Raw genomic sequence first — 19,518 nt, forward strand, 5'->3', positions numbered from 1 at the left:
AGAAGCAGGCCACAGGCTCTTTTGTGATCAACACTCTTGCCACAGATGATGTAGTAGGCGTGTTGTAGCCTTTTCCTGATAAATGGCATGAATAGCAACCAGACCAATCAGAAAGTTCCCACACAGATGCTCACTGCCCTATCAGACGGCCAGGAATCAATGCTTTCTGCTCCTTCTCTCACCAGGAGCAAAATACAAGCACAAATTCCAGGCTGGCATCTATGAAGCAGTTGTCAGGCTTTCTGGTGATCAGCAGTTTCCAGGAAATAATGTCCCCTTTGTTCATTTCTCTCACCAACAATAAAACAGAAACACTAATCCCAAGATGACCACTGAGAGGCAGAATGTGAGTTCTCCAATAACTGGTGGTCATGGACAAGAAGATTACTTTAAAGGGAAGATAGAAAAAATGGGTTAAGATCGTAAGAGTTGCAGTGTGCACTAAGAAGTCTTTAGCAATTTAAGGGGAGAGCCAATAATTTTAAAAGAGCACGATATATTGGAAGGGGTTGGGCACTTAGTACTGTGGTTCTGTGGAATAAAGTGAGATGGCAAATAAATGTAAATAGTTGAAGGAGAGTGATTTTGTAAAACCGATAATGTTATGCTTACTGAAAATAGCCAGTGAAAGAGGAGAGGGAAAGATATATGTGGTCATATTAACATAAGGCCCAGGCAGCTAGAGAAACAGTTGCATTTAAAACACAACAGGACCAGGGTGAGAGGAATGGATAAAATTTAATTTCTTTGTTTAAATATTGCAATTGAAAGCAGAATAAAAGTAAAGAAAATACACCACAATATACAAAATAAAAGAAGGCAATGAAGCAATACAAATTACAAGAAAAACAAACTAACCTTTCCCTCATATCAGTCTGTGGTAGAGTCTCTGTGAACTTTTCCAGTATAGCCTTCATATGTTTTATTTTGCTACTTAAGTAGAAGGGTTAGTTCCTAGCTCCACCCTCATTTCACAAGCAATTAACCTTAATTGACCAGTTCTAATTTCTGTGTGACTTACAAGAGGGACAGGTCTGGTATCTTTCCTAATTTAAGTATGCAATTAAAAGCAAAATACAAGTTAAAACATAGTATAAAGAAAATAAACCACATTAAGGCATCCTTGCATCTTAGTGTGATGGACCTTTTGCATGTTCTTAAAATGAGCAGCATCAGAATTAGTCTAGGGATTTAAACTTTAAGACATACATAGGGCATGTTGGAGTGCCTGAATTGTGTGTCAGAGAATTCCCCTTCTCTGGAACAGGCTTCCCATCCATGTGAAGCAAAGCTCTTCCTTAACCCTACCGATGGATGGGAAATAGGAAATATATTCCAGGTCAAGCACTTATTCCAATGGTCAGAGACAGTCTGTAAATCTTGTCCTAGCTTACATATACTACTTAAAATAACCTCTTAGGCACATAAACTTGCAGGATGCAATTGGTATGCTTGACTAGGCTTATAAAGGCCCCACTGTTTGTTACCTTAGTATATACCTAGGAGCCTATGAAGCTATAAGTGAAAGAAAAGAAAACTGTATTAGGTCAACTACATGAGACCCTAATGGTGAATACCTTGATTTTTTTTGTACAGTGATAAGTGTCATCCCTTTGGATAGATAAAGAAATTCATCCTCTATCAGTACAGTTACAGCAGGATTTCAAAATGTTCCCCATGCTGTTTCACATGACTCATGAAACACTGACCTTATAGCTAAAGCCATCCTGGAGGAAGACTGAGGAAATGTTAATTTTATAGAACCTGCATTTCCAGTTCAGAAAGTTCCTTTCAACATTTAAAAGTTAACATTTAGTCTTCTGCCTTATCAGCCTTTCAAGATTGCATAGTAGAATGCAGGCAGGCTGTACCTTCCTGAGAGATGTGCCCATGAAGCAGTGTAACATGTGAAACAAGTTTTATTTATTTTTTTTTTTAAAGAAAAATATTATTTTAGTAACTATTGCTTCTTGTCAAAGAACATTTTATTTTCTCTCTCTCACGCCATCTATTCATCCATCCATCCTTTGTTGACTGGGTTGGTCTTACTAGGCTAGTGGTCTCTTTTCAGGGGAAACCTGAGGTGGTATTGATGTACAGAATTTATACTGTGAAGAACATTTCCTTATTTTCACATGGGATTCTTTTCACACCATTCCACATTTCTTGCCAAAAGTATGTCTGAGTTAACTTTGAATCAGGCTTTACATTTAGCAGTGTAACTTTCTGAGGCGCGTGAGTGCTGGATAGGTACTCCTAAGTAAAATGGATGCACATGCAGGCCAGCATTTAGACATTACATTTCAAGGGCTGAGCTTTGCCAGGCAGTTTAAACAGCTCTTTATATCTGTCATGTCCTGAAGATCAGAGTTTTAACCAAACAGAAAATATTTGTCTGGCTGTTATATTTTAAAACCCACAGTTTTTGAAGGCAAATGAACCCTTTTTTTTTTTTGCAGATAACCCCATTCTTGGTCCTCTACAACCCCTTTCATTATAAGAAAGTCTTCATCCGATGTGAAGGGGTCTCCATTTTAGACTTTAATGTTGTTAAAGTCTGGCCAACTAGTTCTTCAGGCATTGTGCCTGTGGTTTGATGTTTAATTGTTGACCTACTTTTGCTAGAACAGTTCTCCAGTGGCTTGTCATAGAGTTCCTTCTTTCTCTAATTAGTTCATTCTTTCAAAATCATTCTTAGCGGTAATTGGCTGCTGATTGAGACTGCCTGTAAGAAAGCAGTATAGCTAAATATACCCGTTATGCACTATATCTTTCTTTTACAGCATGTCATTCTGGAGATTTATGACCTGCTCTTCAATACCGTGGAAGAAATTCCAGTACCTCCAGTATCTTTAAACTAAGACCTGTAGCTCATGCAGCTCCAGTGGCATAGAGGGATAAAGCCTTGAGTATGGCCCAGCCAACCTGGGTTCGATTAGCAGCTCATGTGATTGATGGAATGGCAGGGAAGGGCTAGGCATACCAGTCCAAGGTGAGAGCGTGTTTGTTGGTATGTTCCCTAAAGGGAGGCATGATCCAAAGATTTCATTTATAAAAATTCCCCCTCGCACAGTAACACAGATGAGACAATCTCCCAGAACACTCTAAGGATCCACAATTGACCCCATTAAAAATGGAGTTTGTTTTGGGGGGGTTGGAGAGTAGCTGGTAGACCAGTTGTGGACATTTGGCACTGGGGGGCTGTGCCAGTGAAAATGAAATCCGTGGGCACCAAAAAAAAAACTAAGACCTTAAGGTGTTAGATGAGACTTAGATTCTCTGAAGTTGTTTTTCATACATTTCTTTTCTTGAATTCAGCTCTTTTTTAGCAAGTGTAAATATAGTATGTATACGCAGTTTAGGGAAGTCCGTCAACCAGCATGCTTTGAAGAGGTATGAGGAGAACATAATCCCCAGAAAAGCCTTATGCAAACATGTGACCAAATTCTGTATAGACCTTACTGGAAGTCAGGATTAAACTATAGACTCCTGTGCTGTTAAGCAGAAACGTTAGCCACCATGTTGTCTAGTTTTTATCTACATCAAAATCTCTTCAAAGGCCCAACTATTCAATTGTCTGAAAGAGTGCAAAAGTCCTGCCTTCCAAAGACCTGTTCTTCTTCTTCTTCTTTCGGCTTTTCCCGGTTACGGGTTGCCACAGTGGATCACCTTGTCCACTCATGATTGGCAGTGGAGTTTTATGGTGTCGAGTTGCCAGCCCGGTACCCAACCTTCCACAGAAGCCACACACATGCACACACTCATACCTAGGGCCAATTTAAAGTGTCCAATCCACCTGCAGCATGTCTTTGGGATGTGGGAGGAAACCGGAGCACCTGGAGGAAACTCACGCGACCACAGGGCGGACATGCAGACTCCGCACAGAAGGCACCCCAGCTGAAGATCGAACCGGAAAACCTCTTGCTGTGAGGTGGCAATGCTAACCACTGCACCACCGTGGCCACCCAAGTATTTGAAAAAAATGTGAACAGGGTAACATATCCACATTGCCACAAAAGCACTTTCTTCATCTAGGACAGTTGCAACACATAATTGTCATCTTTTGTCTTGTATTTACCTTTTTTTTATCTATTTGTCCTTTTTGATCAGGTTAGTCCCGCTAGGCTAGTGGCCTCTTTTCAGGTGGTATTATACTACTAGAGGAAATTTGGTCAGGGTATCGGGGAACTTGCCCTACTCTGAACTACCACCCACTCAAGCAGGTGGGACCTCAGTTTAACATCTCATTAAAAGGAAGGCATTCTCAGGAGTGCAGCTTCCCTCCAGTACAGCACTGCAGTGTTAGCAGTCCAATAACCTGGAGTAGAAGTAGAACCCGCAGCCTTCTGATCTTCTAGCACCAAAGGAGAGTGTGATACCTATTGTGCTGGTGACAACAGTGTCAACTGATGCTCACCCAGACCCATAAGCAAATGTTATGTCTGTCAGCTGTTTTAGATTTACAATATTTTGACAGTAATCCAAAAGCTCATTCAGTATTGAAGGTATAACAGTCCAATCTTGGAAAATACGTTATTTTTCTTAAATATATACGGTCTTAACAACATGATCTCATAGTGGTGGAGCTAATTATCTAAGATTCTCCCCCACACACCTCCATTGCATCTTTTGAGGAGAGGACAAATATATCTAACTGATTAGAGGCACATGGGAGGACAGTCATGCACCGTAAAGGTGAACCTTCTTTACGTCATATAACCTTAACCAAAGCCAGTCCTGTGATATTGGAGCAGGGTGTCTGTTCTCACCATAGGTCTGCAAGATGTGGTGTATATCAGACATGACTCGTTTGCTTGGTGCAGTGAACATCAGGCATGTTAGGTCTGCAGCAGCATATATAAAGTATGTCAGGTCTGCATGGTGCAGTGCATGTCAAGTACATCAGGTCTGCATGGTGTAGTGCATGTTATGTATGTCAGGTCTGCTTGGTGCAGTGCTTGTCGGGTATGACTTGTACACATGGTGCAGTGCATGTCATGTATGTCAGGTCTGCATGGCACAGTGCCTGTCAGGTATGACTGGTCTATATGGTGCAGTGCTTGTCAAGTATGACTGGTTTGCATGGTGCAGTGCTTGTCAAGTATGACTGGTCTGCATGGTGCAGTGCTTGTCTGGTGTGACTGGTCTTCATGTTGCTTTGCATATCAGAAATGTCAGGTTTGCTCAGTAGTACAAGCCAGGTGTGGAGACTATGCATTGGGCAGAAATACAAAGTACCTTTTTGTAGTCCACAGTATGCTCTCTCTGGCTCCTGTTGATTAACCCTCATGCACCCTAAAAGGAAAGGGATTCTTGTTGGGAATGAATTTTTGTATGACATATAGAAGCTCAGGTGCCTGAGGTCACTAGAAAAGTAGGCGGGAACAGCAAAAAGAGACAAAAGTCTTTCCTGATACTGACAGGAGCATAAAGCTTGGTTGCCCCATGGTGGACAAACAAGAGGGCTTCTACTTTTGTACTAGTGAGTCATAATGTGTGGAAACGTAGTCCTTTTTATATGCATGTCCTTCCTTTGGAAAATCTGTTAATTGACCAGGAAGCATTCCACAACATATATATTACATGAGTACATATCACAAATGAAAGAATGCATTTTTGTAACACTGAAGTACATACTGTCTTTGGATGACTACACATAACAGCAAGTAAGTAAACAGTTTCTGCTTCTTTTTCCCCACAGATGGCCAGAATGATTACCAAGTAAATGCCAAGTTTGTCCAGGACACTTCCAGATTCTGGTACAAACCACACATATCAAGGGAACAAGGTATGTATTTGGACTGGTGTATGTTTTGTGTATTAGAATGCTGTCTTCCCTTTAAAACTACATCTAAGGCTTTGGAACAAAGAGATGCACTAGCTATACTTTATTTAAATGACTGCTGTGGTCTATAACTAAACTGTCCTTGCAGTACAATAAGTAGCATTTATTTTTTTTTAATTTTTTCTACTCCAAAACTGCCTAGAGGACAGCTATACTAACACAATTTTGTTTATAGACTAAACTTTCTCCCTTATCTCACCCAGCATCCTAAAAGATGGCATGATATTCACCATTGCTATCATTCAGATTTTTTTCTTTGTAATCATTTGGACTGACAGTACTCCAAATTACTGCTTACTTTCAGAATATCAGTATTTTTTCTATTGCAACTCCCTTGTTTTGTTCTTTTTCATGTTTTGAGCATGCAGCAATCTTTTGTCAGTTGTAAATGCTGCTTGAATTGTATTGCTTTTTGTGAAGCTTAGATTTTTCCCTCCACTTATTCTGTCAATTAGCCAGTTAACTTGGTTTACGATCACAGTAGGAGAGAAGACATTTTTTCTGGGTGTGAAAGTTGTAAAACATGATTGTTGCTATGTTAGAACCAGAGAGACAAATTTTTAAAGGAAAGTATCATGAGATTTCAAGCAAAATTCAGTGGTGAGTGTATTAAGGAAGTATTTAAGGAATGGAACCCAAGAACAGATGTAGCCATTCATTCAATTTCTGATGTAGCATCAAGAAACCCTCCTTTACTGATCCTTGGTTAGGATGTGTCAGAAATGCTGCCAAGTGCATGTGGTAATCTGCCAAACACTTAAGGTCACCCAGCCTTAAAGTCAAGAGTTTTTTGCAGATCAGATAAAGATCTGATGCTATCTATATTCTACCAAGTTCCTACATTTGCATGTTTATATGTCTACAAGGTGCATGTGTGGCTATCAGATTACCAAACAAGATGCATGTGTGGCTATCGGATTACCAACCAAGATGCATGTGTGACTATCGGATTACCAAACAAGATGCATGTGTGGCTATCGGATTACCAACCAAGATGTATGTGTGGCTATCAGATTACCAACCAAGATGTATGAGTGGCTATTGGATTACCAACCAAGATGTATGTGTGGCTATCAGATTACCAACCAAGATCCACACTAGCAGTGTCTCTATTGTCTTGCCGAGGAGTTGACTGACAAGTACTGGTGCATCTGCCAGTGATACTGCTTTGCCACTTGGCAACACTGGAGGAAGTTTGCATTATTTCTCAATCAAAAACTGTGATTAAGAGATGTTGCCCTGGGAACGGGGGTGGAGGATGGGTCATCCATGTAGCCCCTAACATTGGACTGTCTCCATGTCAAAGCTTAGAGAATAACTGTCTGGGAGGGAAATCTTCAGAAATTGTCTTCCAGTATCTGCAGGTGCTGAGCTTATCCTTGAATTGCAAGGACATGGGCCAGAGCCAATCTCCACACCCCTGAGCTCCAGTTTGGGGCTTATTTGCTGAGAGTTTGGGGATCATCCAACCAGAAGTTAATCAGCTAAACCCAGCATCCATTGAGCCTTTCACTGGAGAGTGTCATGTTGACGTGTCCAGTGGTAAATCAACAGAACTCAAGCTTGACTACGTTCCCTGTATTTGGTGCCCCTGCTTAGCCTAGTAGTGCTGGCCAGTTCATTGAGGGTGACTGTTGAGTGATTCTACACCAAAGGTTTATGGCTGAAGGACTAAATGTCAAACAGATTTTGACATCTTGGGGAAGCTTGAGTGCTGGGTGCAGGAATGGATCTTTAAGTACCACAGTCTGGAAGTAGTGCCAGTCCGGGCACAAGCATCTCTATCATTTCCATCTCTTTAGCACGGGTTTCATGTTGTGACACATTTCATATTTCATATGCACAAGTACCCTTGCATGACTATGTTTGCAAGCCTACATATGGATTAAATGGAAGTGGGACTCCCTCCCTCTCAGGCTCCTTTCTGGAGTTAGAAGGCCTGTAGACCACTGTCTCTGAGAAGGACAAAGACAGTGAGTATGATGGTCCTATTCTTTAAACATCTAGTTGTTCAAAAGAAGCTAGACCCAGGACAAAGGGATGTGTGCATGAGGATAGGAAAGGGCCAGTATTTCTAGGCTGATGTGGAGAGAACTGGCCTTGATTAGATTCCTTCACCATTTGGATTGTTTCAGGGAACATAGCTTCTTGGCTAACATCAAAGACTGAAACAATACTTATTTCATGAAGTTTAATCATACTGTGACTTGGGAATGGGGTCTATTCTCTTCATGGTATAAGAAATCCCAAATACTTGGTGAAATTAAATATAGAGAAAAAGTAAACAGCTTTGATGTCTGCAGATGCAGAATTACTTATTCTTTGCTAATTGTCTTGCCGCGCCTTTAAGATCAGTTGTATTCTTCAGAAGGTGCATTATATTTGTTGATGGCATTTGTGTGTGTGAAGTAGTGTGACAGAACAAAGTTATATATGATGGAAACAGAAGCACATACTTCAGTGATCTATTTTAGAGATAAATGTGATGTTATCAGGATTTGTTATAAGTACAAATTGCATGTTATATTTAACTCTTGTATTTGTATTATTTACAGCTATTTCTGTATTAAAAGAAAAAGAGCCAGGATCATTTCTGATTCGAGACAGTAATTCATTCCAGGGAGCATATGGCCTTGCTCTAAAAGTAGAAACTCCTCCACAGAATATCAACACACAGTCTTTTAAAGGTAATACTGGAGTTTCCACACTGTTTTTGTAAATGAATTTAGAAAATGTTCTTGCAATGCACAATGTCTCTGGTAGTATAATACAGAGGGTTACAACTATGAGCTTCTGAAAAGCTTTATTCAGTAGTCCTGAGTATGTTTCTCCCAGTCTCCCTTACACATTGTGTGACTGAACAACTCACTTAACTACACCAGCGTTCCCAGATGGTCCTCAATTTGTTCTTATTGGACTACTCTTGTTAGTGGTTTAGTAAAAATAACTGAAGAAATCTTAAGTAAGGCTTATTGGTTAGTGCAGTGAGCTCTGACTGACCTCCATGCTGTAGATACAAGTTTGATTCCAAGTGCATCCAGATGTACTGTGAAACAGAGAAGATAACTTGGCACTAAATGGACATGCATCCTTAATGAATAATTGTTAAAATAAGTACGCTGTTAAAATGCAGATACAGCTTAGAGGCTCAGTAAGGAATCACTGCATTGATATTTATAAGTAAGGGTATATTTGTGCTAAAGGTTTCTAAATGAATAAAGAGCATCCTGTTTTATATAGCAAATTTATAACAATTCCAAAGTGTTTTTATCTGCATTTGATACATTTCTGAATATACTACTGGGTTTGATTATTTCTTTATGTATGTATGTATGTAAGTATGGTTTCTATTACACACAACTTGAAAAGAATAACTTGGTCCCTAAGATTACATGGAGAATACTTTTGAATTAGGAGAGCAGTGGAAGAAAAAAGTGCATTAAAAGAAGTAAATACTCATGTTGTTAAAAATGTTGGTTGGGTCATAGTAAACCAAATGAAACGTATGAATCCAACTGATTACACAACCCCAAAAACAGAACCCTGTTTTTTTGTCTAGCAAATACAGCATACTATGATTCTGTGTTTGAGTAGACATATTTTTGACAAGTGGTGACAAAGTATATCACAGATCTACTTTGACAGCAGTCTAGATATACCCGTTCTCCTAACCTTGTTAGCTACAGGTCTAATGATCTGTCAAAATAATTTTAACTCATCTGTGTTTATTATTTCAGGAAACAAAGTATTTCCAAGTTTCCATATCCAAGACATCATAATCCACTTAAGGTACAAACTGACATCAAGATTTTGACCGCTAGGAAATTAAAGAAAAACATTAGAGAAGACTGTAGGCCAACAAGTCACTACCTAACTTATATCAGTGGACATAATTTATTATAAATTTCTTGGAAAACTAGTGCTTAAACCTAAAGTGACACGTCACCTTATTATTGTGTTTTATTTTCTCCGATGCACTAGGTTAGCCCTGAGTGCTGCTCAGGATAATTTTGGGAGCGTGTTCTACCTGTCTTGCAGCACATATCTTTTTCTGAAGTACACACAGACTCACAGCTGCAGCCATATTCTCCCTGTACGTGAGGTATCAATTGCAGATTACCTTAAAACTGCTCTGGTGCTCAAGATTTTTTGACTGTGCACCTGTAATGAAATGCAAAGTATCTTCTTGCCCAGAGGGAGCAACTAATTTGAGAGTTGCCCATCTTCAGGTTTCTATGCTTTGTGTGATTTGAAGATATGCAAGTAACCTCTGATTCATCAATATTAAATATATCCTTATGTATGTGTCACAATATACTTGTAAATGAAATCACATGACTGCAGTGAAAATTATTGTTGCATCTTTCTATATATGCAGTATGACTAAATTGTTCTCCATGTTGACTGGATCATAGTAAACCCAATGAGCATGCTTCCTACCTGTTTAACTTGTGCGAAATGAAAATGGCAATGTTTTTAATGCAAAATAAACCTGGCAAAGTAAGAAACAAATTTGTTTGCTGACAAGGACCTTCTTTTTGTCTGCATGGGAAATTTATAAGATACAGTAGTTCAACAAGATGTTTAGCTAATCCAACAATTCCCAAACCACTTATGTAGGTGATTTGAACAATTTTGTGCATATTTAGTGAAAAGTAAATGTCCTGCCACATTGCGTACTAAAAATGACAGAGACAAAATTGTTGTAATTTTTGCTATAGGTATCTTTAGAGAATGAGATTTATAGTATGTGATTCATTTAGTGAAACTATATCCTGAATGATTTTCACTTCTCCTCTGAGTGCAAGCAGTTCATAACTGCATGTAGAAAAAATGCTGCGGGTTTTGGAAAGTCTTGGAACTTGTTATATATTCTACTTCTTGCTATAAAAATAGCAACAGACAAATTGGTTGTTTCATAAGTCTTAGCAAATACACAGCATGCAATCCTATTGTGCGTTTCACATGAACTATACAAAGAGCACAGAGAAATATTGCCAGGTGCTCTGAAACAGCTTTTAATAGTAGCAATGCTGCCACCTAATGTTGGGATTTCTGCTTCTAACCTTCAAGTAATAAACTGGAAACTGCACAACATTCCTAAACAACACTGTTGTTAATCTCTCACTTGTGAACCTGAACGTGTAGTTCCAGTTTTCTGAAAAATAATAGAAGTGTGAATTTGTTGCACCATGTTCAATACAACATAACTGTGCATGGAGAAGTGGCAATAAAATGCATATAAGAAGACTTGCTCTGATCCCTTTCAAAATTACTTGGAATAGCACTGCTGCACTGTTTTCTTCATTTTTCTGCAGACTTTGAAATTGTGTGATTTGTGCCCATAGATTGCAGTATCTGCATATCGAATTTAATGTGGCACTGTTTCTTTTGTATCATACTTGAGGTTTACACGGTCACTTTACAAGTGAACATGTATTATAAAAAAGTTAGTACTTAAATATTTGGGATTGTTTACCTATAGAAGACTGTTGCAGCATCATTTGAATTTTTTTTTTACTTCATTTCATAACCTATTTTAATGTATGGGTGTAATTGAATCCCTCAGTCATTAATCTTTTACCCAGCATTGTTTAGCTACACATGCTATTTTAATGCATTATAAAACAAAGGTGATCCCATACATTTTCTCTTCTTTTTCTAGGAGATCCAAGCGAACAGCTTGTCAGACACTTCTTGATTGAAACTGGACCTAAAGGGGTGAAACTTAAAGGGTGCCAGAATGAACCACACTTTGGTAAGGTCTAACAGTATAAGCCAGCAAACAAGATCATGTTCTGGAATGCTGAAGTATATGATTACTAAGTCTAAAGTAACAGAAATAAAACTAAATATTCTGATGACAGTGAAAAAAATTCCAACATGGAAAATAAGAGGCAACATTTCTTTTGTATCAAAAACATCTTTTCCTGATGAATATGGAGACTTACAAATTACAATGCTGATACAGTACACCGATAGCACACACAGTATACAGAGGTACAAAATAACATGTTTATGCAGGTAGTAGGTGTTATATGATCATTAGTGAATTACACTATTAAGCTTCCAAATGTAATACTTATACCTGTTTACATATATTGAGTAGCTTGTAGATGTGTGTTAGTTAGTTTGCATTTTAAATCTTGAATGTGTTGTATGGGAGTAATGTAAGAGTTTATCCAGCATCATGAAAAGAAGTGCAAGTGGTATCATTATGTCAATGTTCATTTGATGATGCTTTGAATAGTTCCAGTGTTTGAATGTTTTTCACATCATCGGAGAGGTGATTCCATACAATAGGTCCTAGTCTGGAGAAATAGTTTGCTCTTGTTGTGGTTTTGAAATATGGGGCTGGAGAGACATTCTGATTTCAGACCCTTTTTCACAACAAAAGGCTGTGACAACCACTCATTATTTTTGTATCCTCACATAAAAAACATAAATAGAATGAAAAAATATAGTAGTTATATTAAGAAAACCTTAAAATTTCACAAATAGTCACAGGGTATCTGTCTTAGCAGAGTTCAGTGCATGCTAAATATTCAGTGAAACAACTCAAGGGAAAGGATGCAACACAAACAGCCCAGAAAAGCCCAGGGTACTGGTGAAAAACACATACCTAATTATCTTCAGCAACATGGAAATCCTCCTACCTGTAACACCAAAAACATTTTGAAACCTAGCATCTGAGTCACTAATTTCAAATCAACATTTGTTGATTAAGACAGTAATTGGCACTGCTGTAATTCAAAGCAATCCATCACATTCACATTCCTTTGAAAGCATCAGAAACAAGCGATAAGTAACTGCAAAAACAGGATTATTTTTTCCAATCACTAAACAAACAATATTGCCTACAAAAAGTCAAACTACTCCCAAATGCACAGAAATATCCAGATAAAAAGTACTTATTTTATGCATGTATGATTTCCAGCAAAATGCTACAAAATGTACTTATAAATATGTTGATCCCAAAAAGCAACAAAAAGTGATTTATAAGGAGACTATGCCCCACACCCTCTAACTTGTATATACCAGCTTGACAGTTGTACTGCCCTGACCACAAGGCAGTCTCCACACCTTTGTAGTACTTGAGCATACCGTCACACTCTACATTACAGATCAATAGACTGTGAAAGCTGCAACCACTTTGGGCAAACTCTGACGCTGACTGACTGCACTGCGAACTATATAACCACACCTTTGTACCACCACCTTCCCAAGACCTGTATTGTTTGCATTCAAGTAAAATAAAAAAAAAAAAAAGATTATGCCAGTGTCCCAAACTAAGATTGCTAAGTTTATACCCTTTTAATAAACAAATTTCAACAAACCAGAATGCCACACAAGTGGAGCAACCCTCTCATGACATGCCATCTGATTCAACACCTTCATCAAGCCCCCTCACCACAAACACACACACACACACACACACACACACACACACACACACACACACACACACACACACACACACACACAAAAAACCAGAAAGGCTGACTTCTACATGTAGATCCATAGGATTATACAAAGTTTAGAGCTGGAGTGTCATCAAGAAACCTAGCCACATCACCCTTGTAATGATAAGGATATATTAGTTGGAAGTAGTGAAGTTGGAGTTAAATTTATCAGCAATGATATTAGCTATATTTTCTGGGTTAGAGTGCATTATACCATTGGGGATATGTTTGGAGCAAAACTACGTACTACTGCTAAGTTTCTTTAAGTCGCTAAAAAAATCCTTGTAGTTCCTAATACTGTAAGCACTTACAGGCTTGTAACTGGATTTCCATTTTCTAACTGTACCACTGAGGATCTTGCATAATACAAAAGTTTAATTGGTTTTATAGTGTGGGAGAGAATTCTTCAAAGAAGAACTTTTGTCCTCAATTAAGCCAAAAATGAAATCATACGTATTAATATTTTCCTTGGCGTAGAGACGGGGATTCAGAGCTTGTTAACCAGTGGTAAATGGTAATCCTCCTTGCATACAGTAAAGAGCAATAATACATATATAATAATGACCAACCACAAGAGCATAAATGTGAATAGACCATGCCCAAATATTTATACACACATTTCAGGTCATCCTACTGTACTGCTCCCTAGAAACCATAACATCATTTCAGTTTGCCTAAAATTATTACATCAGCTTTTTTCTTAGTCAGTTAGCTCCTATAGAAGATAAGGGCTTAATTAGACTAGCCCAGCGACATCAGAGTTCACCAGCATGCAGGATTCCAACATATATCTCTTAACTACTGAATTTCACAGTTGTAGTCAGCTCATTCTTTAATGTAGACTGTAATTATGTTTTATGACTTGCTAGCATAGGAGATTCAACAGGTTTTATCTTCAAACAGATTCATGCATTTCTCTACCTTTCAGAGTAATCCAGAAATAACTGTGGTGATGTTGTGACTGGGGAGGCTTGTATTGTTAATAAGGGTAATAGCTAGTGATCAGATTTTACCAGGGAGGTAGAGGCCAGTGAAATGGAAAGGGGTGGGGTGGGGTGGGGCAATTTGTAGGAGCAAAGACAAGGAGATTAACTTCCCTGGTGCTGAACCATCATGTGATCTGCATTCCCTTCCCTTTGAGACTGAGATGGATCTGCTGCTCCAGGCTAACCATTCAGCCATTCAGAATGGTATGGCATGTCACAATTGTATCACACGCTGGCAGTCCACAGTGCTATGAAGGATGAGAAGCTAATAACCTGTTTTCTGCCTCTTTTGCTTGGCATTGTTTTTTTTATTGATGTTATAATATGGCAAACAATATTAAATGACAAGCTCTCACTTCCTTCACATTATGAGATGATCCAACATTTGATAGCATTTCAAGATGCACCCACATGAAACCAGCTGGTAACCTTGCAGTGGAAGTGCATTTATGGAGATAACATGTTACCTATTTTAAGCCTGAAACACATGAGGAGAAAGTGTAAGACAGGTTTTATAGGATGAACTGAAAAGCTTAAGTGTTTGGTAATGTTACTCACTCCACTGCGGTATGATGCTTTATGTGAATTATGGTATTTGAATCCACTGTTCTTGTAGATTTTAAAGTTTGTTAGTGTTTGATGTAATTTTTTCCTGAGATGAGTATAATTATTCCTGAGATATGTATTTTTACAATGAATTTAGCGTCAAAGCCATTTTGAGAATCCAGACAAAGATGGAAGTTACAAGATTTTGGATAGTAACACGTGTAAGACATCCACTACACTCAGCTCATTTTTTCCCTGCCATGAAAGTGTGGAGTGGAGTGTCTGATACTTGGTATCATCACTGAAACTTGTCATTCATGTGCAAAGAGCTGTTAGACACAACACTGACCACATGTTGTCTACCATTTCCAAATGGCCACTGCTCTTCATTGTCACTGCATCAGTTGTTGCACGTTTGCATTGTTCCTTGGTTTAGTTTCTGATAACTGAGAGCATAGTCAGTGCTAAAGTGTCTGTTTTCAAGTGGGAACTATGTATGTGGCACTCCAGCCATAGCTGTTGACTTAAAAGATACTGATAAAAGAAAAACCGACCAGCTCCACTGAAGTTTTAAGGCTTTATTGGAAACAAAACTGCAGTTTCGTTTCCAATAAAGCCTTAAAACTTCCGTGGAGCTGGTTGGTTTTTGTTTTATCAGTATCTTTTGAGTTAATTGTTTTATTCTACATAGCTGTTGACTTTCCTGAAGTCACCATGACCTCATTTTCCTCTGTGCCACATTTGGGAAGAGTTTGCTGAGAAAATCTTGCTTGATCATTCTAATCATTAAACAGATAGAATTTTTAAAGTAGTGTTTTGAAACGTTGAACTGTTTAAATCATAGATGTATTTTTTATTGCCTGTTAGTTCACATGACATTTATACTGGTATTTTATTTGTTTTGTTTTCTTTATACTAATTTGACCTAAGCACAAAGACTATATTAATGTTATTTTTTTCTCCTGTTTGTGTTTGTGGGCCTCAGTGGTTCTGTGACCATCTGTTACCTTTCTTGACCATTCTGTTCCAAGGCCAGAGACCTCTAAGTACTCTAGTCCTGTTATGGCATCTTACATGGCACTTGTCAGTATCGTCTGCTTCAAAGCCTCGTCCCCACCTTAGGTGGGTGGGGTAGCATGCACATTTGCTCTGACAGTTCCTGCTATATCTGTAGCAGATGCTTGCGTACAGACATCATCCCCTCCTACAGTACATTGCATTACTTGGCAAGTCACAGTGCCTGCTTCCGTGGCTGTTTGGTGATGTTCTTCGTGTTTCACTGTTGCAGTCATAACTGTAGGGTGCTCCTGCCGGCAGGCAGCCCGAGGTCGGCCAGAATCCCAAAGTCTGGGTCCGGCGTCGGCTGTATAAGCTAGTATCCTGACGTCAGTACGCCTTGGTACATAGCCCTCAGCCGACGCCATCTTCTCCAGTCTTTCTTGCCGTGCGGTGGAAAGCAGCTCGCAAAACGTTGGTTGGCGATTTTCGAACAGCGTATTTGGTTGTTGTCGGTCCGAAGTTGTTACTTCTCTTCTCAAAGCTAAGTACCCGTTGGGGAATCTTTTCTTGTTCCTCCGATGTCAGAAAAAGTTAATAATTGTATAGCGTGTGGGAAACAAATACCTCATAAAGATTTCCACTCTTACTGTCTACCTTACTTAGGCCCTGACCACGACGTTTCTTGTTGTCGGTTCTGTGCCAGGTTCAACTCTCGTACTATCAAGCGCAGGTACGATTGGGCTTTAAATTATTTTGGCAGACGCTTCAATTATAGAATGTCGTCGGACACTACCGGAGTTCAAAAGAAGCGCAAAGACAAAGACAGGCCTCCGAGGTCCAAACAGGATTCGTTGCAGCTGGAGCCAGCATCCGGTTCGGCTGTCGTCAGTGAGGCGCTTTTGCAGCCCCTGTCTGTCGTCCGCCACTTCTGAACCGATGGCCGATACGGACTCCCATGGGGAGCCATCAAGGCCCACTATTTTAACTGCTGCAGGACCTTCGGACGTCGCTCCTTCAGATGGGTCCGGAACCGCTGTGCAGGTACTGGCTTCTGAGGGGGTTTTCAGGCCTACTCACATCACTATTTCAAAGGCAAAGGCAAAGACAAAGACTCCTACTAAGTCTAAAGTTCCAGCTCAAGTTGCTTCTGAATCCACTCCCAAGACACAAAAACAATTATTGAGGATGGCTGAAGATTTGCTTACAATGATTAGGGGTTCTCACCCCCCTCCTGAGAAAAGGCCTAGACAGGATGTTACTCTGGATTCCTCTGACCAGGCTTCTGTATCTTCTGTTTCTTCCTCTGATCAGGACTATTCCTTTCCCCCTTATGAGGATTCGGATGCTGAGGATTCTTTGCCCTCGGCCTCTCCGCCTGAGGATTTTTCTTTTGGGGAAACCTTGCATGAGATGAGGGAACATTTTCATTGGGAAGGACAGGAATATTCTGCTTCCAAAAAGAGGCTTAGAGAATTTCTTCTTCTTCCTCAGCATAGGCCTTTAGCGATCCCTCCTGTCTTGGACATTGTAGATGATGCTTTTTCTGAGGCTAATTTGAATCCTGATTCCATGCCTCCTGCTCCTTCTAAGCCTGATAGATTTTATAGGGTTCCTGACTCTCATTTATTTTTATTTAAAAACCCTTCTGCAGATCCTGAAACTATTTCTCAGGGCTCTAAGGCTGCTAAGGTTGCTACTTCTAAAAATCCTATTCCCTCTGAGAAGGATTCTCGTGCTTTAGACAGGTGGGGAAAAAAGGTATATACTTCTGCTACCCTGTCTGTAAGGGCTTTAAATTGCCAGTTTCATATGTTTAAATATCAGCAATTTCTTTTGTCTGTTTTAAAGCAAAAGCTTGCTTCCCTTCCTGCTTGTGCAGAGGATAAGGAACTTCAGGATGTTTTGCATGCTACTGAACAGGTTAACAAGCATAGCTTACATTGTGGTTTTGATGTTTTGGATGCTTCTTGCAGGGCTGCTGCCTCTGGTACTGTGATTAGGAGACATGCCTGGCTTCGTGAACAAAGTTTACCTGAACAGGTTAAGGCTAAGTTATTAGATGCCCCTGTTCAACAAGATGTTCTTTTGGTTCTAAGGCTGAGGAAGTTATTAAAAAGATGGAAGAAAAGGCAAAGTCCATGCAGACTGTAAAAGATTTCTTGCAAGTTCAGCCTCCTAGATTTTCCAGGAATTGGCCCTCTAAAAATTGGTCCTTTCCCACATCTGACAGGCCTCAAAGGGGAAGATATAGACGCTCCAGAGGTCGTGGTCAAGGCCAGACCTCTTACAGATCTAGACAATGGACTGCTTCTTCACCTAGAAGGGGAGAAGACAGATCCCAATCTCAAAGAAAGCAAACTCAATGACTCTCTCGGTTGGGCTTCAGGACCCCTTTACCTGGACGCCCCTCTCGGAGGAAAACTGTCTCTTTTTTACAGAAATTGGACTCATATTACCCAGGACAGATGGGTATTGGACGTGATTTTAAAAGGTTACAAGTTCCACTTTCACACCTTGCCAAGGACTCACGGTTGGCCAGATCTGCCAAAACTTCAATGGTCAGAGGCCTTAACTCAAGTGGATGCTCTTCTGGCCATGAGAGCCATAGAGCCTGTTCCACTCTCGGAAATGGGAAAAGGTTTTATTCAAGGCTGTTTCTGGTTCCCAGAAAACAAAACTCATGGAGACCTATTCTGGACCTTTCTGTGTTAAACACCTTTTTGGAAATTCCAAAGTTCAAGATGCTTACTCTGCAACAGCTAATTCCAATGCTCTCTCAGGACGCCTGGATGGTGACATTGGACTTAAAGGAAGCCTATTTGCATATCCCTATCAGACAAGAACGCAGGAAATTCCTCAGGTTCAAGGCAGGTTCGAGGCACTTTCAATTCTCTGTTCTGCCCTTTGGTTTATCTACTGCGCCCAGAGTCTTCACCAAGTGCCTGGCACCAGTAGTGGCTTACTGCAGACTTCAGGGATCCAGATTTACCCCTATTTGGACGACTGCCTTATTCAGGCAGACAGCAAAGATCTTCTGCTTCAACATCTGGACTTTGTTCAACGTCTTCTCCTACTACTGGGATTCTCTGTGAACATAAAAAAGTCACATTTGATCCCTTCTCAACAAATGGTATTCTTGGGAGCCCTCTTAAATACAACCTTTCAAAGGGCCTACCTCACTCCAGAAAAACAAACTCAGCTGGCTTCTACTTTCAACGCCTTGGCAACTCTATCTCAGCTCACTGCAAGGAAATTCCTGCAGGCTCTGGGCTACATGGCTTCCTGCATTCTGTTGATTCCAAACGCAAGGCTTCACATGAGAAAGCTTCAATGGTATCTGAAAAGTGTATGGTCACAGCATTACCACGATCTGGATATTCTGATTCCTCTGATCCCCTGCCTCCAGAAAGAGTTCCTCTGGTGGTCCAGGGCATGCACTTTAAACGAAGGAAAACCTTTTCGTCTCCCTCAACCTACTCAAATCCTAACCACGGACACCTCGGATTATGCTTGGGGAGTACACTTTCTAGACAATTGCCAGCAGGGAACCTGGACAAAGGACCATCTTCACTGGCACATCAATCTGAAGGAAATGTTGGCAGTTCAAAATGCCCTTTAGCCTTCAAAACCTTTTACAACCAGGGCCTCTGCTAATTCGCACAGACAACACCACAGTCAT

At 39.9% G+C, this 19,518-nt stretch overlaps 1 protein-coding gene across 4 annotated transcripts in view; it reads left to right on the top strand.

The window, feature by feature from the left end:
* The window catches only part of TNS2 (tensin 2), a 1,145,004-nt gene that overhangs the window by 1,054,648 nt on the left and 70,838 nt on the right, over positions 1-19,518 (top strand). For all 4 annotated transcript variants that reach the window (XM_044083852.1, XM_044083850.1, XM_044083851.1 and 1 more), the window contains 3 exons: positions 5,702-5,788; positions 8,401-8,532; positions 11,511-11,603. In XM_044083852.1, the coding sequence (XP_043939787.1) occupies positions 5,702-5,788; positions 8,401-8,532; positions 11,511-11,603 (312 nt within the window). The remainder of the gene's footprint in view (positions 1-5,701; positions 5,789-8,400; positions 8,533-11,510; positions 11,604-19,518) is intronic.

Source organism: Protopterus annectens, chromosome 9.part0, assembly GCF_019279795.1.
Source record: "Protopterus annectens isolate FY-2018-M chromosome 9.part0, PAN1.0, whole genome shotgun sequence".
Lineage (NCBI taxonomy): Eukaryota > Metazoa > Chordata > Ceratodontiformes > Protopteridae > Protopterus > Protopterus annectens.